General features: G+C 35.6%; 2 protein-coding genes across 5 annotated transcripts; one reads left to right on the forward strand and one right to left on the reverse strand.

Annotated features, from left to right (window-relative positions):
- Positions 1–3934: 3934 nt before the first annotated feature.
- LOC129744924 (vacuole membrane protein 1-like) lies at positions 3935–9263 on the reverse strand. 4 transcript variants are annotated; one of them, XM_055737682.1, is made up of 6 exons: positions 9116–9263; positions 8405–8651; positions 5611–5843; positions 5226–5507; positions 4602–4911; positions 3935–4442 (listed from the first exon to the last, which is right to left on the reverse strand). In XM_055737682.1, exons 2-6 carry the CDS (start codon positions 8630–8632, stop codon positions 4023–4025), a joined length of 1473 nt encoding a protein of 490 aa, XP_055593657.1. In that variant the 5' UTR covers positions 8633–8651; positions 9116–9263; the 3' UTR covers positions 3935–4022. The 4 variants fall into 4 exon arrangements, with proteins under 4 accessions (XP_055593657.1, XP_055593658.1, XP_055593659.1 ...); XM_055737683.1 differs by having other exon boundaries at positions 9122–9255; XM_055737684.1 differs by lacking the exon at positions 8405–8651.
- A 6553-nt stretch (positions 9264–15816) lies between these two features.
- On the forward strand, positions 15817–18534 carry LOC129744943 (60S ribosomal protein L22-like). Its single transcript, XM_055737731.1, has 3 exons — positions 15817–15949; positions 16166–16336; positions 18216–18534. Exons 1-3 carry the CDS (start codon positions 15824–15826, stop codon positions 18480–18482), a joined length of 564 nt encoding a protein of 187 aa, XP_055593706.1. The 5' UTR covers positions 15817–15823; the 3' UTR covers positions 18483–18534.
- Positions 18535–27267: the final 8733 nt, after the last annotated feature.

The raw sequence follows: 27267 nt of genomic DNA on the forward strand, positions 1-27267 counted from the left end.
CATGAGACATGAGACATGAGATCCGAGACATGAGACATGAGACCTGAGACATGAGACCTGAGACATGAGACCTGAGACATGAGACATGAGACATGAGACATTAGACATTAGACATTAGACATGAGACATGAGACATGAGACATGAGACATGAGACATGAGACCTGAGACATTATACATTAGACCTGAGACATTAGACCTGAGACATTAGACCTGAGACCTGAGACCTGAGACCTGAGACCTGAGACCTGAGACCTGAGACATGAGACCTGAGACATGAGACCTGAGACATAGGACATGAGACATAAGACCTGAGACCTGAGACATGAGACATGAGACATGAGACATGAGACATTAGACATTAGACATTAGACTTGAGACATGAGACATTAGACCTGAGACATGAGACATGAGACATTAGACATTAGACATGAGACATGAGACATGAGACATTAGATCTGAGACCGGAGACTTGAGACTTGAGACCTGAGACCCATGACTCATTTCTCATGTCTCATGTCTCATGTCTAATGTCTAATGTCTCATGTTTAATGTCTAATGTCTCATGTCTCATGTCTAATGTCTAATGTCTCATGTCTCAAGTCTCATGTCTAATGTCTCAGGTCTAATGTCTCAGGTCTCATGTCTCATGTCTAATGTCTAATGTCTAATGTCTCATGTCTCAGGTCTCATGTTTCAAGTCTCATGTCTCATGTCTCATGTCTCATGTCTCATGTCTCATGTCTAATGTCTAATGTCTAATGTCTAATGTCTAATGTCTCATGTCTCATGTATCTTGTCTCATGTCTCAGGTCTCAGGTCTCAAGTCTCGAGTCTCATGTCTCATGTCTCATGTCTCATGTCTCATGTCTCATGTCTCATGTCTCATGTCTCATGTCTCATGTCTCATGTCTCATGTCTCATGTCTCATGTCTCATGTCTCATGTCTCATGTCTCATGTCTCATGTCTCATGTCTCATGTCTCATGTCTCATGTCTCATGTCTCATGTCTCATGTCTCATGTCTCATGTCTCATTCCTCATGTCTAATGTCCAATGTCTCATGTCTAATGCCTAATGTCTTATGTCTCATGTCTCATGTCTCATGTCTCATGTCTCATGTCTCATGTCTCATGTCTTATGTCTCATGTCTCATGTCTCATGTCTCATGTCTCATGTCTCATGTCTCATGTCTAATGTCTCAGGTCTCATGTTTTGTGTCTCAGGTCTCAGGTCTAATGTCTCAGGTCTCAGGTCTCAGGTCTTAGGTCTCAGGTCTCAGGTCTCAGGTCTCAGGTCTCAGGTCTCAAGTCTCAAGTTTTAGGTCTCAGGTCTCAGATCACAGATCTCAGGTCTCAGGTCTCAGGTCTCAGGTCTTAGGTCTTAGGTCTCAGGTCTCAGGTCTCAGGTGTCATGTCGAAAGTCTCAGGTCTCACGTATCAGTTCTCAGGTCTCATGTCTCAATTGTCAGGTCTCAAGTCTAAGGTTCGCAAGTCTCAGATCTCAGGTCTCATGTCTTAAGTATAAAGTCTCAAGTTTCAGGTCTCAAATCTTATGTCTCAGGTGTCATGTCTAAGGTCCAAAGTGTCTAGTTACATGTCTTATTGTTTCAAGTTTCAAAGCTGCATAAATTTAAAGTTCTTTTTTACACGGTTTTCCGCAATTAGCACGGTTTTTTTTTTACACGGTTTTCGGGAATTAGCACGGTTTTTTTTTACACGGTTTTTTTTTACGCGGTACGTATATCAGTGTAAAAAAAGACCTAGGTGTACATACTTACATGCGTTAGATGCCATATAGTTCGTGTTGCATGATGCCCCAGCTTTGACGGTATTCATTATATGCATGCATTATGTACATTTTTTTATTCCTTTGCAGTAATGAATATGATGGGAAAGTTCTAGAGAAACATAAGAAATCGAAGAAATGAGATCAACGTGAGGTAATGTAACAGGTTTTCATGAGCGTACATTCCGAGTTTCATCGAGCAACTACTGGACCTTCCAATGAAACACTCCACTCCGCCTTTAACGAATTCTCCTGGTAAGCATCCTGGAATATGAAAGACTTGCATAATATCTGATATAGTTAACAATGCATTGCAGATATTACTACGACAAGGCCAACCATGGTATTATGTTTTTTTTCCTATTTTATTTATAAATGAAAAGTCATTCTTAAACTACACAGTAAACGAAAATAACCGAGTTCGGTAATTTTTTTTACCGAAATCCTAACATGTGTAAATCGTTAAACTGTTCGGTAATTTTTTTGGTAAAAAATAAACGAACATCGGTAAATAATGAATCGATTTACCGATGTTCGTTTATTTTTAACCAAAAAAATTACCGAACAGTTTAACGATTTACACATGTTAGGACTTCGGTAAAAAAAATTACCGAACTCGGTAATTTTCGTTTACTGTGTAAAATGTGCAAATATGAAGAAAAATTCAGCCTTAAAAAGATCTAACTGGGGATTATAGAGTATCCAACAGATTGTCTTGATTTTTATCCAACCGGTTTACCATATACAACTCTAATGCACAACAGTCAACATCAATAAATGATTGTTTACTCGGTTTACTAAAATGCCAATAGAAGATTGTGGTTTTGTTAAAGAAAAAAGTTTTGATTACTTTTTCGAAATAGGAACTAAATCTGCACTGACTTGAACATTTTCATGGAAGACTTTGAACTGATTTTAAAGTTTTGCAAATTTGAGATGGGAAAATCCAATATTTTTTTCGAACTTCGATGGTCTATTTTATAGAAAAAAAACTCGTAAAACCAACTCTTTTTTTACCGATTTTGGAGAACAAGAATCCTTCTAGAATAGCATGTTTTCAAAGTAGAAAATCTCCAGCAGATTCTTTGAATTATGAACGAAAAATGCAGCTTTCTTAGTAAATTATTAAATTTTTCGTGATTGTGACGTTGCAGTCTTTACAAATACTGAAGCAGGGCTGCCTTGTCACTACCTTCTATAAATATTCCTTGGAAGCAATGCTTTTTTGATGCCGAAACTTAATGCAAGCGAAAATTCTGTAGCTGATTCATGTCTTCCCATATTTCTATTTTTTGCAACAGCACACTTTACAATTTTGTACACCTCTATGGTTATTCTCAACTGGATTCGATATTGATTCTTAATTTTTTAAATACTTTTTCATCCCTCAGTTAGTTAGCAAGTCAACGCCTACTTTAACTTCAAAACTGCTAACTGTCCAGACTTTTGCAAGCATTTAAGGAAAAATGTCTTTTCGGATAAAATTCTAGCACCAATGAAATTTGAACTGAACCTAGGGTAGAAAAATGTTGTTCTTGAATTTGGTTTCCGGTTATCGATTAAGCTTTTTTACGTTAAGGATAGAACAAGGAATTATCGGGACAATCAATTAACACATTGTAAGTTTGACAAGGCGTATATTTGATTTGAAAAAAAATTACTCAAATTGCGATGCAACTGTTATATATAAAGTCAAAAATAACATTAAATTCATTGATTTTGAAATATTATTAAAATTCAAACTGAAATACAATATTCGAAATTTGAACTTGTGAAATCAACAGAACTGAGTTTTAAATCTGAAATTAAAGCCTGACATCTGACTTATACAAAATCCATTTGATCTCAATCTGGATCATGGAAATGCAAATCTAAATTTATACTAATCTTAATCCAGAGATCTTGGTCTCTGGTTCTGTTACTGAGATTTTCAATCCGATGTTCGAAGGTAATATTTCAGAATACAGTCTGAATAAAAAAAAATAAAATAAAAATGTAAAATATTAAAATTGACTTGAAATGTGGCAATTAAATTTAAAATCTGAATTCTACTTTCGATTGTTGAAATCCTACGGCCTATGCTATTCACTCACACGCCAACATGGTTCAATGGCTTTTCTTTTTATTGTATTTACTGACACGCAAGATCTACTATCTTAAAATCAAACTATATTTTAATTATTGGCATACGCATTATTTACACTTTTTAGGAAACTTTGAAGAGACTTGCATAACCTTTACGATTTTTTGCTATGTTTTTTGGTATTCACTAATTTATTCTGGTGACTTTGAGCAAGAGAATTGATAATAGAAACGAAAAAGAAGAAAAACATACATATGACGAAATATTCAAACAAATTTTGAATAACATTCTGAGAGTTGGGAATCTTCGGAGATTCCCTATGTAATTTGTCTTTTTGGTTTTGTAAAAAGGCTTTCAATGGCCCTTGTAGCGTTTTACCAACTACCGGCAAATGGACTATCATATCAACAGCGGTGTCAACGAGATTTTCATTAAATGCTATTATCACGAAGATTTTTTGAATGTGCATTTTAATTACAGCTTTTCCGATCATTGTTGCTCCGAAGAATGTCCAAAATGGAACTAGGAAATGCCCACAGGTTATGCCAGCAAGGTCGAATAGAGGGTTGGGAATCTGAAAATAAAGATCATAAATAATATTTAAATTAAGTATAGGTACTTATTCCATCTACATTTTAACAAGTTACACAGCGTGATCTAATTTATGAATGCGTTGAAACTTGTGTGACACCTGATTTGAAATTAGGAAATAAAGTTTTTTATCACAACTTACACTCGCACACAGGAGAATACCCAGGAATCCTACTTTTTCCACAAATTTTTCCATTGCTAACTTTCCGCGTTCAAACAGGCTCAGCTTTTCACCATGTGCTTTGCGTTTTTGAAGTTCTTCGAATTCTTGAAGGTTTTCGAGCTCATCGTTTTCTGTTCCGGATAATCTTGAAGCTCTCGCCATGAAATAAGGTGGCAGCTCTCCAAGAGCAGTTCCAGCACCCCAAAGAAACGCTTCTAACCGTACTTTGGACATGATGCTCCACATCGTTGGCACTATCGTAGATTTTACATTTTCAGGGCAGATAATTCTGAAAATTTCAAATGAAAATTGTAAGGACTGTAAGGACTGATTTGTCTAACGCTGAAATGCATGAGTGTACTGATTTGTGATCAATATTTTACGTACATAAATTTGATTGATATTTTGAGCTTTTTCATGTACATTAAGCATTTCGAGTGATCTTGACATAAAATTTAATTCAATGCTTTTTGACTGTTTTGTGATCTTTCATATTAACAATTTTGATAAGTAGGTATTGACAAACTCAATACTGCAAGAAATTGATGTACCAGTACACTCTGTCATGCTCAACGATAGTTTAATATTATAAACCACTCGTACTCATCAGGATATGGCGGCTCCGGGAAATCAAGAGAATTGCATTCATAGGCTGCTAGCGTCACGCTGGCTATGTGGGGACCGAGATACAATAAAAATGTGTGCAATCCAGTGCCAAGTCCAACCGAGGATAGAACTCCCAACCCAATCCAGTAAACAACGAAAAAACCCTTTGTCTTTACTAATTGCAGCAGAGTTTGATGTTTACCCGGTATGAAGCATAGAACCAATAACACAAATAGCAGGAATACCGAGCTTATCAGCAAACGCTTATGTTTTAGTAAACTGAAATTAAAAAAATATATATATAGCATATTAGTGTGGAATCTCCTCAATTCAAATGTAAATCGGTATGGGGGTGTCTCTTAGTGCACAAATAAAAAATTACCTTCTTCCGTAAGACTGCAATAAGAACCACAGCTCGAGCACGGCATACTTTAGTGTTTTCAAAGGAGATTTCCACAGCACAAGCGTATTCGTTTTTGTCTGGTTTCTTTTATCATTTGAGGTAACAGCTCTATTCGATTGTTGAGAATTGTCTATGCCGTTCAGCTCAGCTTCGCTGTCATTGTTTCGTGATTCTTCATTTGAACGACGCATTCTGTACCCCAATCTCTGCAACTGTGGAAGAACACGAGTGAAGAAATTTCATGGAGAACCAAAAATTTTTTGAAGAAGAAACATAGATATATCATGCACAAACTAAACTTTTAATTGTTAAAAATACTATTAACGAGTGCAAATACAGCACTAGCGAAACAGTAAACAATTTAATCTTTTTTTTTTGTATTCCAGTTCAGTTCCTAAATTTACCAAAAGAAAAAAGAGATACATACTACATAGAAAAACTTGTAGGTAATTGAAAAACAAACATTTTACTCATTTAAAATTCATCTCATAATTATGATTCAAATCTAAGATTCATAATTAGGTTCTGAATTACAAATCTTAGAATTCAGAATAAGAATTCAGATTTAGATTCCAGATTCAGAATTCACATTCTGAATTATATTCTTAATCCAGAAATCGAACTAAACATAGAATACAGATTCAGATATCATAATCAGATTTCACATTCAAAATTCAAATTCAGAGTTCAGAATTCAGAATTAAAAATCGGAATACAAATTCTAAATTCAGAATTCAGCTTCAAAGTTTGATTCAGAATTCAGATCCAAAGTTTGATTCGGACTTTAAATCCAGAATTCAAATTTCGAATTCAGATTCAGAATTCGGATTCTGCATTAAGGTTCAGCATTTACATCTCAGATTCTGGATTCAGATTTCTGAATGACAGAATTTAAGACAGCTCCAGAATTCATATTTAATTAATGGGATGAATAAACTCAAGAGGCTTAAAACTCCAAATAAAAGAAAAACAAACATATTTAGAATTCATACTCAGAAATTAGATTCAGAATTCAGATTCAGAGTTAAGATTTACAGTTCAGATTCTAAATTCAGATTTCTAAATTCAGATTTTGATTCAGAATTCAGATTCAGAACACAATAACAGAATTCATTTTCCAATTAAGATTCAGGTTTCAGATTCATAATTCACATTGAAAGTGAGATTCAGGATTCAATTCCAGAATTTAGATTCAGAGTTCAGATTCAAAATACGGAATTTGAGGTGATTTAGCTTAAAAAAATAACGGGATGAATAAACCAGACAGGTTTAAAATCCTTGCCAAAAAGTGGAGTATATCTATATTTATTCAATTGTTCCATTTATTTCGCGGTTTCATAAGCTTATCTAGCTTATCATTAGCCGCCGACCGTGGCCTAGAGGATAGCGTTCATCTAAGCCAGAGGTCATGAGATCGAGTCTCGGTCACGGCTTACTCTTTAGTATAGTACTCTTTCTGCGGGCTGGTGGTGTTAGCATTAGTAAGATGCTAGCCATTATATCCTTAAAAGATGAACGCTTTAGTCTTAATTAGAATTTAGATCTCTTTAAAGAAACATGAAGTTCCACTGAGATCCTATATTTGTGTGTTCGTTTTATCTATTCTCGTGAATAATCAAGTTTCCTGTATTGCCAAACTCATGATAAGTTATTGGAACATCGAGATTCGTAATGTTCAAGAGACAAAGATAAGATACATATACTTAATTCTGGAATCACTATTAGTTGTTTGCTATCGGTCGTAAACATTCAGTAACATTATCAAAAATATCGAAGATTTTTTCCAATGTACTAAATCATGAGATTTTACTACCTTTCAGAAATCTGTTGAATGGATCTAAAATAGAATAGTTTAATCTTTCACATCTAGTCGATACGCAAAACGAAGAAAAATACTATTGAATCAACACGACTTCAATTGATATGTTCCTGTGAGTATTGCAAATTGTAGAGGGTTGAATGGATAGTAAACGCTTGCTTTGAATCAGCTTATCATCACACGAACAACAATAATATTTTTTATTATGATTCAGTTGATAATCAAATCGTTGTCTGCCAAATCACTTCTTTGATCATAATACAAGTGAATCTGTGTACATTGAAAGAGTCAAAAAATTAAAATGTTCCGTAATAAAAATGTTGGTTTTTTTTTTATTAAAATAATACGAACTAGTTGAGTTGTTGAGCATAGAAAATAGTAATGGTTATTGTCTTATATGTTTAAACGTAGTTATTGAAGTTCTTGGAACATTCAAACATATTTTTCTTAAGGAGGTAAGAGAAAAACAGCGCACTGTAGGAACCAACGCATTTTACAATATAATATAAAGCGTTCTGAATCTACGAAATTAATGTTAAAATATGAACTACTAAAGCAATACTATTTTGATCAAACAAAAAAGCTTTATTAGGAAAGAGGATCAGAAAGGTCAAAACTGAAAACACACAAAAAAATAAATGCTTAAAAGGAACAAACAAGCGTAACATTGAATTCTAAACTGTATGCTAAGTGTCGATTGCTGTATTTATATTCGTGGCATAATGCAAATCAACAACTAGTTCAATGGCTTACTTAACCTTCTAATGCTTAGCAACTTTTTAGTAGGAGGCGAAAAATATCTTAAATTCTATAACAGAGCAAAATACAACAATCCTTTCATGTAAACGTTATGTAAGTTGATCAACATGACTGCTACAAAAGAGTGCACTACTAAATCACACATAAGAAAAACTACAAACATTTGAATACGAGTATAAAATGAACAATAAGTACCAATTCGATTTTGTTGCCACTTGTTTTTTGTCCCCGTTTGCGACATTCGGCTTTGAGTTGTTCTTTAGTCAATGTTTCCAAAAAAGCATTTCTTTGTTGTTTTTGATCCAGTTTGCTCAAACTGTTATTTTCATTTATATTGTTAATCGATTGAAGTTTTTTGACGCGAGCTATTATTTTAGCTGTGGTGGAGTTAGATCCTTGAGTGCTTTTCTTTACAATAGGCATTTTTGTGTTCTAGCTGATTCTAGAATAAATCGAAAATAAATTTATGAATATTCCTGCAGCAAAAGAAATGTAAATATTACACGTTAGGCGAACATTGAATGATGAAAATATGCATTTAAAATTATAAATTGTTGGTGTTGTGTATGAATGTTTTTTTTTATTATTTGCAAACTATCCTTGGGTTTTCTCAACAAAATTGTGATTTATATAATAAAACAATGTCTACAAATAAGGCACATATGCAACATTTTTTTTAACACGTAACAAAGATTATTCGTCGTGCTGCACGACTCAACATTGTGTCTTAATTCTTTATTGTTATTTCATTTATAAACGATAGCCTTCTATGAAAGATACAGAAGGTTGAGAAACCAAAAAAATCGATAGTCACAAGTTCTACGGAAAAAAGTGTGCTAGTCTCTCCGTGGGCACTAGTTAATTTTTAACGAAAACATTGAGAAAAAAATTGAAAATTTAACCTACCTTTACCTCTGTATAATAGAACTAACGCATTAATATAGCACAGTTATTGAATATCGCTTAACTTAAAATTATTTCGTTCGCTTAAGGTTTGCGATTCCTCTCGTGATTTTATCATTAAGTGATGACCTGTCAAGTGTGACATTTTATTCAACACCCTATAAGAAATAGATCCCAGGGTAGGGCAAATTTAACCCTACTTTTCAAAAGCACACGGATGATATTTTCTTGTGTGCAAGTTCTAAATAATTGTTATCGGGAATCACAAATGTAAGAGGCCGATGACTACGATTTTGTAATGTTTAAATGAAGTTTGCAACTGCCTCCGTGCCGGTGGATAATGAATAAGGAAAACGCCAATAGTTTAATCACGTTAAATCCCAAGGGCTGTAAGAGAAGCAAATTTCCGAACTGATATTTGGTTCCACAATGCCATTGAAATCGAATGGGAACTGATCTTTTGGTTCCAAAAAGCCGGTACGGTCAGGGGGGTGACAGCCCTATCCTTTGTCATTGATTTTAAGCCTGTTCAACAGGCAATTGCAATTGGTTTCAATCGATTTCGATTGGTAAATGGATGTTCACTCAGCCAATGTTTTGGTCGAAACTAATCCAATTGACGTTCAATGAAGCCAATCGAAATCGATCGAAACCAGTCAAAACCGATCAAGCTAGGAAGCAGGATTCGTTTCGATCGATTTCCATCGCACTAACACATATGTATTTGTTTGCTGTCAAAAACAGCAGATTTGGTTTGTTGTGAAAAAAATATTAGAAGAAATGAAAGCGGTGTCATTCGGTGCGGTGTTTCCTGTCGTGTGCTGAGTCAGTGGTGCAGTGCTAGTCGTGCGGAGTCAGTGGTGCTGATCGGTGGTGCTATGTCAGCCATGCTGGATCGGTGGTGTTGTGCCAGTCATTCTGAGTCGGTATGGCTGTGCCAGGTATTCTGGATTGGTGGTGCTGTGCTAGACGCGCTGGTCTGGTGGTGTCAGACATGCTGGATCTGTGGGGCTCCCAAGCAACCAGAATTCCCTTAAAAAGGTTCCATAGAAGCTTAATCAGCTCTCGTTTGTGTCTGAAGAGAATGCTAATCAGCCCAAAATTTAAGTTCTTAAAGCTACTTTCAAGTTCGTTTAGGTGGCTGTAGAGAACGCTATTCAGCTTCTAAGAGAATGTCAAGAAACTTCTACGCGCCGAAAAAAAAATCCGAGTGACAGATTGCTCTGACAACCACATGTCAGATTGCTAGGTTGCCGGTCTATCATGGTCTATCTCATTGATTTTGATTATATTGTTTTGATTACAAAAGCTGCTTACACGCCTAGAGAATTGAACCGCTGCTCTCTAGGTTGCAATGAAACTCACCAGCCTCTCGACCAATCCATCAATAGCTAATTGCCACTGTAATGATTAGTATTTAAACTTAATGTCATTTGAGATGATTGAGTGGGTTGGTCAATAGAAGGTACCTTATTTCGTTCAAAGGACTTTCAGTACACAATATGAATCAAAACAAAAATTCGCATCATCAAAATTTATTCGAATATCTTATTTAACATTTACAAGAAAAATTCGAAAAAATCTTGAATTCCATTTGTAAATATCAGTACAGATATAAACAAAACAAATACCATGACAAAAAATTGACAGACATTTTTGACATGTCGCTTAGAATTCCCATATAGGTTCTTTAAAACACCTTCATGTATCTTAATGGTGCGCCTTAGAATGTTACGCGAACGTTATCGACCTTCTTGAAAAACATTTATGACATGTCGCTTAGAATTCCGATATAGGTTCTTTAAAACACCTTCAAGTATCTTAATGGTGCGCTTTAGAATGTTACGCGAACGTTATCGACCTTCTTGAAAAACATTTTTGACATGTCGCTTAGATTTCCCATATAGGTTCTTTAAAACACCTTCAAGTATCATAATGGTGCGTTTTGGAATGTTACGCGAACGTTATCGACCTTCTTGAAAGAAGTTCCATTGAAAGCGCCTAGAAGTTCTGTTATCGATAGTTTAACCTTTCAAAGGGCGATGGAAGTTCCTGAGTAACTTTTACGCGACAAGAGTCACCTGAAGTTCCCGTAAAACATTTTTTCAGCCAAATGTGAACTTCGGAGTTCGGAGTTAAGTAAAAACGCGACTTTTGGTTGCTTGGGCTGTGCCAGGTATCCTGAGTCGGTGGTGCTGTGCTAGTCGTGCTGGTCCGTGGTGCTCAAAGAGATGTCGGTCGATGTGGCGTCGCTGTTCTGTGCTGTTCTGTTAGGACTCCATTTTCACAATACATCTGTCTGTCGGTCTTGGATTATTATAATAACACGCAGAAAAATTTATTTTAGAAACAATAAGATTTCGAACGAAAATAATAAAATTTTTGGTTGGGAAAAAGCACAAATATATTTTTGGCCACATTGAATAAAAGTATCGATTTGATTTGAAATTATCGTTTGATTGAAAACGAAATACCCCCTTTTTGAAAATGATCTATCATACTTGTCAAAATAATAAAATAATTTTGGGTAAAACACACAAAAACTTTAAAGCTTAAAATTAAAAAATGAGTGGGGTTAAAAATTAATCATATTTTATGATTTGAGTTCATTTTTGTTTAAATTCAAAAGAAAGCAAAATGGTTATTGATTTTCGGATTAATTGAATTCGGGTACAATTAATTGTTTTATGCCTCATTTATTTGATGCAAAATGCTTTTTATCATTGGGAAAGTCATCGTTTCCCTTTTTACACATCATGGTCAATCTATATTACCGCTAATAGCTGTTGCTTTGGGGGATAATGGAAAGCCTTACTTCGCTCATACTTCGTCCCATTTCCTTCCTGAACCAGCTTCGAATATTGTTTCGACTTCGATCGGTCCCTGAACATAAAAATAATAAAAATAAGTACCTCACCCATACTTGAATTTATGATACAAACCTGTGAGTTGTGGAACAAATCCGGAGGGGTCCAGCCGCACCGACGAATAAGCCGTTCGGATGAGAAAATTTGTTCATCTTTCCCGCTTATTTTCTTTTTTTTTCTTTTGTTTTTAATTTTTCGGCCAACTACACGTTTATTGAAATGAACCGATTTTATATTTCGAATTAAATCAAATTTTATATGTAAGTAATAAAAAATGAGTGTGTAAAAATTACAAAATTTTATTATTATTTTCGATCGATTTTTTTAGTGAAACGTATCGAAAAATTTGCATCGATATTGTAAAATAAAATAAAAAAACGTTTTGTTGAAACCAACCCCCTTTCTTTTTCTGCGTGAATCAAATAAGAAGTGACCAACTATGTGACTACTATGTAAATAAATAGGAAGTGAAATTTGGTCTATGTTGTGAAATACGATAAAATGTCAAATAAAATATAAAATTTATCGATCCTCTGTATTTTATTTCATAATATCATGATTGTATGTTTTAAAAATAATAATTATTTTCCTATAGCAGCAATTTTTCGCTTTTGTGCTTTTCTTTTCCCTCAAAATTGCTCATTATTCTAAACAAATTCCTTTTTAGTATTCTAATATAGTTCGAGTCGAACAACAAACTTTCTAATCTGAAATTTTTCGGACAGCTTGTATACGGGAAAGAATTGCTATTGAGATATGGCCAAAATGATGGATTCATTACAATTTGCCTTGAGTAAACCGCCTTTTCGAATTCTCAACGAAGCTGATAAAGAAAATTACATCTGAAAACACTGCGCCAGTGCGTTAGTATTAGTGTATGGCTGTTCAATCAACAGCCTAATAGAAATCGATCGAAGTCAATTGGAAAAACAGCTGATCAACTGTCAATCCATTTCAATTGATTTCGATTGGGTTTCGTTGAACACACCTTTTGACAACCATCGAAATTACGGGCCCACGATTTTGTGGGCCCATAACAAACCTGACATTTTCCTGTCAAGGAACCGGACTAGACGTCAAATCCTAGAGAATTATGAATGATTGCACACTAACACAACCATCATTCTGGTTCCTCATTGGTTGAAATTTTTCAACTCTGTACTGCTTTGAGAGGAAAACACCATAAACGTTTCTCCCGATGAATAGAAAAAAGAAAAAGATTCTTGTTCGCAAGAAGAAACAGATTGTCACCCCCCTGGGTACGGTCCTTTTGCAGTCCTTTGTTTAATTCTCATCACAGTGCTCTTGAATGAAAAAAGCTTCAGTGGTGTTTTCATTTGTTTTCGAAAATTATCACTAGGAACTTCGAAACAACAGGAGAAATTTTTTCCGATTGGAATCAATGAAAACATGGTTCAAGGAATAAATGTTTTTAAATCTATATCTGTTTAATGTTTATTGTTAGGAGTACGTGAGCCTGTCAGTTATAAACTATAGTTCAGCAGCCGAATTCGTACTTGAAGAAAATCTCCGAAAATCTCTTCTAGAAAAGAAATTCTAAAATTGTCGTTCTCTTCAAAAAAATGTCTTTTCTTCTTGGCTGATTCCGAAAAAGTAAAGAGAAAGAAAAAAAAACCAAATGTAAGAGAAGAAAAAAGTATAGTTCACCTATTCACCGCTAGACGTCTTTGACGTTTGTTTTCGGTGAGACTTTTCAAAACGACTTTTTGTTGGCACCGTGTTTCTCCCATGTTTCCCGATATTTAGCATGGTAATTAGAATAAAATTATATTTGTAATACTGAAAACTATTTATAACAGCAATATTCAATATTGTTAGATAAAATACTTCAAATCTTGCTCATCGTGCATGCAATTAAATATGAAAAAAACATATCGTTGAGTGTTGAAGGCATAATTGGAAGTTTTGAAAAATGAATCTAGAAAGTTACGTGTTTGTAAACAATCGGATGTGTTGATATGATTAAATATGTTATAGTTGTACATTCGAAAGTGTCATCCTTTAATGGGATAGCGTTCAATTGTTGATCCAGTAAGTAAATAAACTTCTTAGCCAAACATTTTGGCATTCGAAAGAGTTTTTCGAAATTTCCATCCGAAATATCAAATGGATTACTAATATCTCTCAAATAACGACGATGCCGAAGTAGTTCGATTTTTTCTAGGCGTTTATACCACTTTTTTTTTTTACATAGTAATATGATCCAATCATTTGCTCCATTATTTTAAAGTTTTAATAGGTATTAACGTATAATTTAACAAAAACCTGCCGTACTTCCTCGAGAAGATACGCGATACGTTGACTACTTTATCAAGACGTTGCTTTACCATCACCTTCGTCTGGGTCCCCTCACATTGCTCAATATTAGGCAATGAGAGGGCAGATTCCCTTGCAAAGGTGGGTGCGATGGAAGGCAACATTTATCAGCGTGAAATCGTTTTTAACGAATTCTACTTCTTGGCTCGAAGAAACTCTCTTGTCAACTGGCAGCGCAAATGGTACGAGGATGAGAAGGGTCGGTGGCTCCACTCGATTATCCCAAAGGTAAGCCTTAAACCCTGGTTTAATAGATTGGACTTGAGTCGGGATTTTATTCGTTTATTTTCCCGTCTCATGTCCAATCATTATTCCTTGAATGCGGTACTCTATCGTATAAATATTGCTGCCAGCAATTTATGCGGTTGTGGCCTAGGTTACCATGACATAGAGCATATTGTTTGGTCTTGTGAGGACCATCTTGTCGCTAGAACGAATTTCATAGACTCCCTTCGGGCCCGAGGAAAACCACCCGACGTTCCAGTGAGGGATGTGTTAGCTGTGTTGGACTTGGACTACATGTTCGAAATATACCTTTTCCTAAAAGCTATTGATCTCCGTCTATAATTCTTTTTATTTTCATATTTCCCTTTCTATTTCTTATTCTCTTCAATTCAAAAAGTGTTAAAAAAGTGATCTAGACCTAAGCAAACAATTGTAAAAAAACAAAACGAGTTTGGCTCCTTAAAGCCTCAAGGTATGAGCCGTTTCAAATAAACGAATTACAAAAAAAAAAAAAAAAACAAAAACCTCACTGAAAAGAAATGTCTTTTGAAATTTCCGAAGCAAAAATGCCGAAGAAATTAAAAATCTCGTTTTCTATTTCAAACGTCAAAAATTGTCTTCTTTGAATTGACCGGAATGTCAATCTAAGAAAATTTCGCAACGAAAAAAATCCGAAGAGATTGAAAATTATGTTTTCTTTTTTAAACGTCAAAAAATGTCTTCTTTAAATTCACCGGAATTCCAAGACAAGAAAATTTTGAAAATGTCTTCAATAATTTCTTTTCTTTCACGACATTTTTTGCCCGGAATTCGGCTGCAGGTTAAGAATATATCTAAATTAAATTTGAGCTCAAAAAGCTAACAAAAGAAAATAACTGGTTTTCGTATCAAAGCATTTATATTTTGAATCAAAGATTTTTCAAAAGAAAAATTCTTTAAAACAAAGGAAAATGCATTTAATCAAAATAATTTTTTATTTATCCCCAAATCAAAGGTAAAAATCCTTTGTTTTTGCAGCACTTTCCTTTGAAATAAAAAAAATCTTTTTGCTGCGTGCGGTTAAAAGGGTTAGGCGAATTTATTACAATTTTGATCATTATTAAATTACGAATTGAATTATAACTTAGATATTTTTCTGTAGGGCATTTTAAAAGAATTATTCAAAACTCACAGAAAGGTCTTAAGAAAATCAAAACAATTCCTAAAAAATATCAGGACACCTGGCACCTCTTATGTCCAGTGAAGAAACCATGCCGTGAGATTGCGTGCAATCTTTTGTGAAATGGCAATATATGTCCTATCATCATGTTATACCAGAAATGTCAAAAGTAAATGTTGCCAACCAAAGAAAACAAATCAAATTTCTTTTTCGTTTGATCGTCCGCGAAATAACATCATGTCTCCAGTGGTTAGTAAATTATTTTATTAATATTTCGTTGACGTTGCCTGTTCTCAGGATTCAACAATTGTCCATTGTGTATGATACAAACTTCGGATGCCATATACTGCCCTACCATGAGCATGCACTTGAAAAATATTAGTTAATGAATGTTTGGATCTTCGGATGTCGCTTCCACGTGTTAGATTACGCCGAAAAGTAAATTTGCGGTTCATTCTATTTCAGGAGAAAGCTGCCGGTTCGGTTAAAACTAAACCAACATCTAAGGATGTGAAGTCGGCGAAGAAACAAACCCTGCGGGGGAAAAATGTTCAGAAGAAAAAGAAGGAACACCTCCGTTTCGGCGTCGACTGCACCAACATCGCCGAGGACAATATTATGGATGTTGCCGATTTCGTAAGTCTTTCTTAAATTTATAATCCCTCTTTCTTATCATCCTTCGACAAGCATAATTATTTCATATAACATGAAACTAGCGTTAAATTCCCAAAATCAGTAGGAAACCTATATTTTGTTTATTGTTTTGTAGCATAACCTCAATATCTGAGATTCAATACCAAAAGAGGTTGATTTGATATGATTTTTTTTTTCATTTTATCTTATTCATGGCCCCCTGACTTTTCGATTGGTTGATAAAACAATATGGCATATACCAATATACATACCAAACACCGTTGACTGATTAAATGGAACCAAATTTATTATTCAAGAAGGATATTCTGGCTGGCTTTACAGGGGAAGGATCTATTCATATTTTGTTTGAATTTCCATTGTGTTATCTTTCTTTAGTCGGAAATTCAAACATTACCATATATTTGGCAGATTTTTGCTCAATTTACACTCTTCCTGGGCGGTTGGTAGTGAGATGTAAGATGCTAGTCATTATAAGTTTGAAATATGTACGCCTTGGCTAAGGATATAGAGTTCCAAAAAATTTAAATACACTCTCTCTATTAAATAAAGCAATAATGATTTTTTTTTTTCGAAAACATTTTAAATCTAAAATTTTAAAATAAAAACAGATGGATTTTTTGAGTACGTTTTTGTTTATCTTGAACAAAAGATTTGTTAAAATTACCATATGAACGTGTTATGGTGCGTTATGGCAGAATGACGGTCAATTTTACTATGCCATGGTATTTAAAACAAAATTATGGTTATCCATGCATTCGATGAAACCCTTTCAAGTATTCGAAATGCTATTTTATTCATCGATCTATGTGATTATTGCAATAATATATTCTTCACGATAACATCATGCGGCGCAAGGATTAGAAACTAATACGTCAAAACCAAAATCGATGAAGGTTCCTTGATATTTCACTCCCGATGTTCCATTGTTGTCCAAAGATTGATTTTCGTCTGCTCGTTTCCTTGTCGCCCCATGCGCTGAGTTGAAAAAAAGGAATATTAAAAATTATGCAATGTAACTGAATAAAATTTACTCACTCAACATTAGCAAGTAATATTTTTTTCACATCTTCCACAACGAAACACTGTACCTGTACCTTTTTTTTGGATTTTAAACCTATAGGTTTATTCATCACCAGTACCTGTACCTTTGAAACCGAAACAGAGAACATATCATCTAAATTGATTTCGAAAGTTTCCACGATAAATTAGAATTTACAGCCAGGGTTCATGTCTTTCAGTAAAAAATATATGACCTTATGCTCACTTTAATGCATCCTTAGATTAGTGGCACAATGTGAGATCAGGAAAAAAGTGTTATGCTTTTTGATTAAGGGTAACACACTTTTTTGTAAACATTTTTGACTTCAAAAATATATATTTTTTAAATATTATAATCACTAAACTAGGCGAACCTCTCCGTACTACTCAGGCAAAAGATTACGATGCCTATCATTGGTTTACCTTTATAGATTGGATCACCATATTTGATATTTCAAACACCATACTAGGCTGCTATTTACTTAATTTCCATTATTAGAATAATGTATGTTGAGAAATGAATGTTGTCCGGCCATAGACAAGTTCCCCCTATACGAATGGACGAGACATTTTACCGCATTCACATATGGCTTGCCATACCATAAGCTTCTTTCAAATTTTTGCAGTGTAAATTTTAATTAACATTTCATTTAAATCATAGGCCATCATTTTGTGAACACTGTATAGTAATAATAGTAGAGTGTGAAGTGAAAATGAAAAATCAAAAGAAAATTAACATATTGTGCAATATCGTCTCCTTCAAGCGCTCAAATAAAACCGCGAGGAATGTTTGTGTGTATAATAAATTGTTTTCCATTTCCAGGAGAAATACCTAAAGGAGCGCTTTAAGGTTAACGGAAAAATTGGAAATCTAGGCGGCAACGTTACCTTCGAGCGTCAAAAGATGAAGGTCTACGCGAACTCTGATATCCACTATTCCAAACGTTACTTGAAATACTTGACAAAGAAGTATTTGAAGAAAAACAGCCTTCGGGATTGGATCCGCGTAGTTTCCAATGACAAGGACCTGTACGAATTACGCTACTTCAGGATTAGCTCCAACGACGATGAAGAAGAAGATAACGAATAAACTGTTAGTGATCGCGGTTTCTTTCAATAAAAACTGAAAGGCAAAAGATTTACACATTTATGTTGTTAATGACGATATCACATCCAATCCAATTGATTGATTGATTGATTGATTTATTTATAGAGGCTTTAAATAATTAGTTCATTCGCCTCTTTTGAAAGGATAATAACAAAATATAAGATTGATACAAAATGGTACATTAAATAAGCTTAAATAATTCTGTTACTCGCAAAAACTCTAACAAATTGTTCTCGATCTCCTCTTCGTTTCCCAGGATGTTACGCACTCCGACGGGCAGATTATTCGCTGTACGTTGAGACTCATAAACTGGACATTCCGCTAGTATATGTTCGATAGTTAGATAGGAACCGCAAGTTTCACATTCCGGTCGTTGGTTTGGTCCTGTATAATGACTGTGGGTTAGTCTCGTATGACCCACACGCATTCTTGAAAGTACACGCTGCTCATTTCTTTCGCCACGATCTTGCCATCTCGAAGTTGACCCTTTGATTTTCCTTAGAAATAAATTTCTCTCTTGGTTCCAAGATGATTCCCAGAAATGCTTCGCTACATTTTCTATCCATCGTTTTAAATCGTCCCCGGGGATATCTCTTCTCCAGAAATCATGTTCATGGCCAGTTCCAGCTAATTTGTCGGCTTCTTCATTACCCGTAATTCCACTATGTCCTGGGACCCAACAGAATGTTATTTTTGAAAGGTCTTTTGAGTCGAGTGCGATCACCCAAGGATGTGTCGATCTACCGGATTCCAATGCTTTCAGTGCGCTAGCCGAATCAGTAAATATGACAAATTCCTTTAAAGCATCATTCGGAATTGAATCCACAGCGATATACAAAGCGGCAACTTCAGCTGAGAATACAGAACAAAAGTTTTCAAGTTTGACAGATATTGCGTTACTGGTAGAATAAACTCCAGCGCCGACCCCATTCGTAGATTTCGATCCATCGGTGTAAATTTTCTCGTGGTCCTTATATTTGCGATTTACTAGTTCGTTGAAAATCATTTGAACTTTGTGCTGATTATCGCCAGCACGCACTTTTTCTTTCACACTCCAATCGATTTTAGGTGTGGGATGATTCCAACGTCGATGTCGTATGTTTGGTATCTCGGCAATATTCGGTAAGCTTGTTGTAAAGTGTTTCATAAGTATTTTGTTTGTGTATTCTTGTAGGTGTGCTTCATTACCACTTGTTTTCTCTAAAAATCCGATAGTACGATTGGTTAAAGTTATTGCTGCTTTCAGAACAAACGGTATGCATCCTGCTTCGATCATGCAAGAGTTGGTAGGGGAGCTTGGCATATGTCCTGATGCCTTCTTGACAATAGAATTGTAGGTAGGCGCAAGTGTAGAGATAAGGAGGTCAAATCCACGACAAGTAATTTCGATACCATAAAAAAGCTTCGATGTTACTATGCTGTTTCCAACGCGAATTATTGTATGCCGGTTATTGTTTTTGTGCCTACTGCCTATTACTGACAACAGTCTTATTCGGCTTTGGCACTCTTCTTTTACGATTTCGAAATGCCTTTTAAAGCTTAGATTTCTGTCGAACGTCACACCTAGAATTTTAACAGCTCTTTTAAATGGTATTACATTTTGTCTCATCTGCCCATTTTGATACAGAGCGGATAGCGTTCTGAAGTTTGCTGCGAGTTCTGGCGTACGATTGACCAGCTGTGATAAGCAGTATATCGTCAGCGTAAGCAAAAGCGTACATATCCTTAGGTAATTTGTTGAAAATGTTATTCATAGCTATTAAGAACACGGTTACTGAAAGGACTGATCCTTGGGGAACTCCAGTCTCTTCGCAAAATGATTGCGAAAGTGAGTCGCCAATTGCCACTTGAAAGGTACGATTGAAAAGAAAATTTTCTATGAATACACATAAACGCCCATTTAGTCCCCATTGGCTTAGTTGCTTTAGAATAGCATCTCTCCAGACGCGGTTATATGCTTTAGACAGATCAAGAATGCCCATATCGATATGGTGACCCGATTCTCTCGCGTCATCTAAGACTTCCCCTAGACAGGCGAGATACGTTCCACATCCTCGGCCTTTCCGGAATGCAAACTGACGGTTGTCAAGCAAGTCGTTTTCTTCTAGTACGGTAGTTAATCTTCTATTGACCATACGCTCTGCTATTTTGCCGACGCAGCTGGTTAGACTAATAGGACGATACCCATCTACCCTCGCATGATCCTGACCATTCTTTGGAATGGGTATTACGGTGCTTTGGCGCCATTCGTTGGGGAAAGATCCAGTTATCCATATCTGGTTAATACAGTTCAAAAGCACTTTTTTCCCGGTGTATGGAAGTCGTTTAAGCATTGGATACCCGATAAGATCTGACCCTGTTGATTGTCCTTTGACGTGATCTAAGGCGTAGTAGAGCTCTTGAATATTGAATGGTTGATTGAAATCTACATCGGAGTTACTAGCGATTTGAAATGGGCTGATTTGGAATTCGATTTTCTTTTTAAGTTTTAAGAATTGTTCACTGTAGTTATCGATAGAAGACAGCGATTGGAAGTATTTCCCAAATTCGTTCGCAATAGTTGGAGCATCATCGGTCAGCTCATTATCGACTTGCAAGGTTATGCCTCGTGTACGTTTTTTCCCACTTAGACAGTTGACTCGTCGCCACAATTCAGAAATGGAGCTTTCTGGACTGATCCCGTCTAAAAATTCTTCCCAAGATTTTCGTTTGGATTCCTGCATTAATTTTCGGGCTGCAATTCTTGCGTTTTTGAAACGTTCAAGAAATTCCGTGCGTCTTGGATCATCTCTTGACGTTTTTTGTAATTTTCTCAGAGCTTTCCTACGAGTTTTGATGGCCTTTTCAACATCCAATCCAATTATTTATACGTTACAACTTTAGAAGGAGTATTTTCTTTAGTCAATTTGTAAGATTTTAGTGCTTAAAACAACTTTAAATTATTGGTCTTGATCTTTCTGTTTTAAACGTCTCAGATGATTTAAGTGTTTCTTTGGTTCTCAGACAATGTCATCATCGGATCAAATAAGTATAGAGATAAACAACTATTCACTTTCATAGGAGACAATAGCCGGACACCACTGTTATAAGTTTATTCATCTTTATTTCAAAGAAGTGGCCATAGAATCAAAATTACACCTGCACTGCTTACGAGAGAAAGATGGCCCATTATTTCGTGACTAGAACCGATCCGGAATTTCTTTCGCCTAGCGAGAAACCTTTCCACGTTAATGCAATTCTCATCCGTTCGTCAACGTGCTTTCTCATTGCTGATATAAACTAACAACAAGGATGGTTTTGTACATTCAGGTCTTCTGTAGATTTTTTTTTGTAATTTTAATAGAATTAAAAGGATTCAAATGGTTCTATAAATAACTGTACTAGTTTCTATCGGATCCTCAAAAAGTTGAATAACATCTGGCCTAGTTTTACGTTAACCGGAACTCTTCAGGAAAGCTGATTTTTCCGGTATATATCCATTATTACCTAAAATTAGGAAAGCATTTTTAAAATTTTCGGCTTGAAGAGAGTTACAAGCGGAAAATTTCGGAAAGAAATGTTTCGTCTTTCATGAAATCTTGCGCGCAAGTTGAAATTGAAGAAAAGCTGCGCTTGCATGTTTTATCCGGGAAAGTCTCATGCCAATGAGCTTTTAATAATTTTTCGCCGGGATTTTTAAGCTTCATGAACTGGTTCATCCCAAAACAAAAGCTTTTATCATGAGCTATCTCCGTTCGGTGATAGGGTTCGAAAGACAACATTGGTACACGCATAATATCGGTTGGTGTTCTAATGTCAAAAATTAAATATTATATATTTTTAAATTGCGACCCAGAGATGGGTCTTGACTCAAACATTCAGTCAGCGAAACTTTTTTTTTGTTTTTTTTTTGTAGAGAAATGAATCCAACTTAGATGAAATTTCAGGGACTAGATAAGAGAAAGTTCTCTTATCTAGTCCCTGAAATTTCATCTAAGTTGGATTCATTTCTCTACATTAAATATTATATTTTGCGGTTTTTAATTTCAAAAGATTGAGAGTATTATTGTATTTTACAATACTTGGATGGCGATTAGATTGAAATGTCATGTCTATTTTTGTATGGGAAAAAATTGTGTTGCTCTTACTATTATAGTATAATTAAAATAATTCTAATTTTTTTCTCCATGTCAAGACAGAATTTAAAGATGAGAACATATACGAATAACTATAGCGTGCTTCCAAATAGCTGTTTTAGTAAAGTTGATCATATGCTTGCAATAACCCGCATTTTTTCTGAAAAAACCATGATATTTTTCTTAACCACTTAACTTTATTTTTTATTCTCAAGGTCATAGCATCGACTTTCACCAGCTATTGATCTTGTGATGACCATACCCATGATTGGTAACAGGAGGATGAGCCACACAACTAGAAGAAACCTAGAGTGGCTGGAGAAGTTTTTGGTGAAACCGGTAAGCCCAACTTATATTTTTTTTCAATTTTATTTAAACCTGTTGAAACTATTGTTATTATTTGAACAAATTTTAATAACCTAATTCAATGAAAGTGTTAAGAAATCTCCAAAGAACCGTTTATGTGTAAGTTACAAGTTAATATTCTGCCGCTATTCGCAAGACTGTCCCATTTGAATTTTCGTCATTTTTCAGTTTATCTCAAAAATCGTTCAAATACAGTCAGTTCTTCAATTTAGACTAAAAACTTTCATAACTTTGTTCTCAACATATATGAAAAAAATACCAAGTCATGCCTGTCCCATATGAAATATACCCGCAAAGCTGTCCCATATGTATATTTTCACAGAATGCTTTAAATTTGGTCCTCTAATTTACGTTAATTTTACAAATATTCATACAATGTGTGCAACAAAATAAGCATTCATTGAAATTACGAAAGTTAGACTAGATAAAACAGTACAGTGAAGTCAAAAATGACAATTTCCATATTTTTTACAAGCTAAGTTCAGCCTAATGGGTAAATTCCACCAAACTGTGTTTTTTTTAGTTTCGCATGAGGCTTATTGAATTCTTCGTTGTAAAACATGGAAAATAGTCAGCTATAAAGCTATTTTTTTAAGGTTTTTGTCAGGCTGTTATTTGCTGCTTGGACTTTCATAAAATCTATGAACCAAAATACGCGTACCTGGTAGCACACACGTAGGTCGTATTGTATTGATTTTTTCAACAAATATTTGCAGTCAAGATGCTTCGTTTTTTCTGATTCAGCATTAATATAATTTGTAGATATATTGTAGATTGTCTTTCTAAGAAGAATATCGACAGAAAAACTTTCCAATAGATGAAGGTAAAGGTTGTTTTTACATGGAACGTTGTTATTCATTTTATTTTAGACCCACTGAATTCTTACGATAAACTTACTTTATCTTTATCTAAATATTTCAGAAAAATGATTTCAAGCTTATTTTTATCAGTAAACAACCTGTAAAGTGAATAATACACCGCAGATAGAGAGAATCAAATGATCAACTGACAAAAGAAAAGCCAAATATAGGACAGCCTTGCGGGTACATTTAATACGCATGCGGAATATACTCGCAAGGCTGTCCCATCATTATTTTCTCCTCTACATCAACAACTTTCAAAGCAAAAATACATTGGACGAAATTCTACAACAATTATCTTAATATCTGTGAAGAAAGAAATAGAAAAGGTAAAGTTTCAACCGAGAAATCCACGAAAGTTTATAAAAATCTTTAAAGCCCTTTTTCTCGGTTCGTTGTTTTTGCATATGGGACAGACTTGCCGGCAGCGGCAGTTATTGCTCAAGCAACTTTTGAAGAAGTTCGTGGTACAGTAAAATTAAGGAAAAATTAATCTTGCATTGAGAAAGGAGGAAGGAAAAAAGTTTTGTGAAGGCAAATGTGAATTGGATTCGTTGGACGAGTTCAATTCTATCACCACGAAGAAGCTATTGTCAAATAAATTCTGAAGTTTGCTAAAGTTCACAGAACGTGTAATCATAGCTGGAAAAGAATCCCAGATGGTATCAATGACCCAACATAATTTAATCTGCATCAAGCTTTGGTAGTTTCGGTGAGATCATTCCATTGTTTTTGTTCTTTCTATAATTCTATCTTTTTAATAACTACCTGTCGGATCATAAAATGTATTTAGCCCTTTTAGCACCGAACAACGATATATCGTTGTTTTGTACACTCGCCTAAATAACCAATAACGGTATATCGTTGTTGCTCTTTGGTGCGTTGTTATACAAGTCACCAGAAGTATTTGTTTCAAAATAGCTACAATAAGAAAAGATGGTTTGTTTTCAACAAACACAAATCAATGGTTATTTTGTTATCCTTTTTGCTGAAAAAGGCTAAGGACCTTTGCATGCAGGCCCTGGCAATTTCACTTCAATCGTCAATCGTCAGTCGTTACTCAAAAATGAGCACAAAACGCGTGATTCGAAAAAGCTTCATTTTCAATTCCTCTTCACACCAGCTTCTCTTCACATTCGGCAAACGCTTGCTACTACTACAGTTCGCTTTCACCTCGGTTTCTTTCGTTCGACGACGGCAAACGTCGATTTCATTTCGAAACGACTATCGAGCAAATCCATTTCAATGAAAGGTTTCATTGCTTATAGCACTGACCATACTGACTGGACACTCGATTTCGTTTACTGGATAATTTTTCCAACAGTACGCAATGTCGATTCCAGAGTGCGCATCGATCGATTTGAGGAAATGCTATCCCAGTTAGGAAATGCCACCCAACTTTAAAAATAAAACACGCAATTTCTACGATAAAATCGGGCTAAACAGGACCATTTTTCCTACAGGGCATTTTTTGTCAATTTTTTCATGTTCGCCACCTGCCGTCGGTATTGCGTGCCTGCAAAATCTGACAACAAAAATTAGACAGAAAATGGTTGAATTTTTGTTCTAAGTGTCATGTCAGTGTGGTCAGTGCTTATAGGTTGATGTAATGCTGAGGCGTCAAGCGTCACTTTGCGTTCTAGGTTCCAATAAGAAAGCAATGCAACGCATTTATGTCACACTGGCGCGCCATGGTGCTTTCAAAATTCACTACAAATCATCACTTCTCTATATTGAATAATTCATGGATCGTCTCCTTTCTTTCGAGAGCCATAAAAAAAGTTACAGAGGTTGTATACAGCCTTGCCAGATCTACGGATTTCTCCGTAGTTCTACGGATTTTTACCATTTCTACGGAGCTACGGATCGATGCTCCAAATCTACGGATTTTCAGCATTTCCTACGGATTTTCTACGGATTATCGAATAAATTCAAGGGATTCTGCGGATAAATGAAAATTCTACCTGGCGACCAAAAAAAAAAAAAGGTCATCAAGTTTTATTTAGCCGAAAACAGTACATTTTTCGATTTTCGTGAAATCTACGGACTTGAGCGGTTTTCAATCTGGCAACGCTGGTTGTATATAAGAAACGACCGATAAGATCACGTAGAATTACGACAGCCTGTCCTTTGTCAATGTGTTTTTCGTCTTAAATTAGCATTCTAGAATAAAGTATGTCGATTTTTTTTAAAGGAAATGATCTTCAAGAAAAATCAGTCTTCCCTAAATTGTCGTTTTAATACCTATTAATGGTCTAAAACGACCCATATAGATAGAATGCAGCTTGCTCAACTGCATAACAAAAGGCGAATTAAATATAAGTATAAGCAGAAACAAAGCCGATGTCGTCGAAATGATTGCGCCCGGCAGTTATGCAAATAATGTTATCAACACACGAGCTTTGTATCAAACGCTTGCGAGAATAGCTTTCAATGACTGATTTGATCTAAACGCTTGACTCAGTGCAAAAGTTCTCGAACTGTTTCGCCTCATGCGTCTCGTTGGAATCAGTATTATGTTTTCATTTCCCTTCAGATCAAATTGCAATCGCTAACTTAAAATGTTGATTTTACCTAGGATTCCGGAGCAAGCATTATATTAACCATGTTTTCATTCCATCAAAGAAATGTAAAGGTTCTTTTCAGGGCCAAAAACTTTCAAAGAGTTGTTCTTGATCTTTTTGAATTTTTGGAAGTCGTGTGCGTTGAGTGGGCGGTGTGGATGGGTGTGGGGTGGTGTGCGATAGTTGGTGGTGGAGTGCGATGGGTGCGTTGGGTGGGTGGCATGTAACGGCTGGGCGGTGTGAGATGAATGTGTGGAGGTGTGCGCTGGGTGGTGAGGTTGGGGGGGTGGGTGGTACAGCGCGATGGGTGGTGAGGTTTGGTGGGTGGTAGTTAGCGATGGGTGGGTGGTGTGCGATGGGTGGATTTCGAGCGACAGATGGGGATGGGAAGTATGAAGAGTGATGTGGGAAGAGGGCGGCGGTTGGCGGGTGATGTTCCATGAGAGGTTTTTTTGTGATGGGAGGTGTGCGTGTGCGTGCGTGTATGTGTGTGTGTGTGTGTGTGTGTGTGTGTGTGTGTGTGTGTGTGTGTGTGTGTGTGTGTGTGTGTGTGTGTGTGTGTGTGTGTGTGTGTGTGTGTGTGTGTATGTGTGTGTGTGTGTGTGTGTATGTGTGTGTGTGTGTATGTGTGTGTGTGTGTGTGTGTGTGTGTGTGTGTGTGTGTGTGTGTGTGTGTGTGTGTGATGTCATCTTTGCTCTCACAATTTTTTTCCGGCGCGCTTTTGGCCATCTCTGATGCTGCACATGTGACAAGTTTGATTTTTTTTCCACAAATGAAACAAACCGTCAATCGACTCCTTCTTTTATAACTTTCGTTGGCCGGAAACAACAAAAATCATGAAGGGGCGGGGCTTTCAAGTTT

This window comes from Uranotaenia lowii, chromosome 2, assembly GCF_029784155.1.
Source record: "Uranotaenia lowii strain MFRU-FL chromosome 2, ASM2978415v1, whole genome shotgun sequence".
Taxonomy (NCBI): domain Eukaryota; kingdom Metazoa; phylum Arthropoda; class Insecta; order Diptera; family Culicidae; genus Uranotaenia; species Uranotaenia lowii.

Bases quoted from the DNA above. Each gene is read 5' to 3' on its own strand.
- LOC129744943 (XM_055737731.1), top strand. From the start codon at position 15,824: ATGGCAATATATGTCCTATCATCATGTTATACCAGAAATGTCAAAAGT. The intron at 15,950-16,165 runs GTTAGTAAATTA...ATTCTATTTCAG, and splicing joins ATAACATCATGTCTCCAGTG to GAGAAAGCTGCCGGTTCGGT. The intron at 16,337-18,215 runs GTAAGTCTTTCT...TTCCATTTCCAG, and splicing joins TTATGGATGTTGCCGATTTC to GAGAAATACCTAAAGGAGCG.
- LOC129744924 (XM_055737682.1), bottom strand. From the start codon at position 8,632: ATGCCTATTGTAAAGAAAAGCACTCAAGGATCTAACTCCACCACAGCT. The intron at 5,844-8,404 runs GTACTTATTGTT...GTTCTTCCACAG, and splicing joins GTGGCAACAAAATCGAATTG to TTGCAGAGATTGGGGTACAG. The intron at 5,508-5,610 runs GTAATTTTTTAT...TTTTAATTTCAG, and splicing joins TTGCAGTCTTACGGAAGAAG to TTTACTAAAACATAAGCGTT.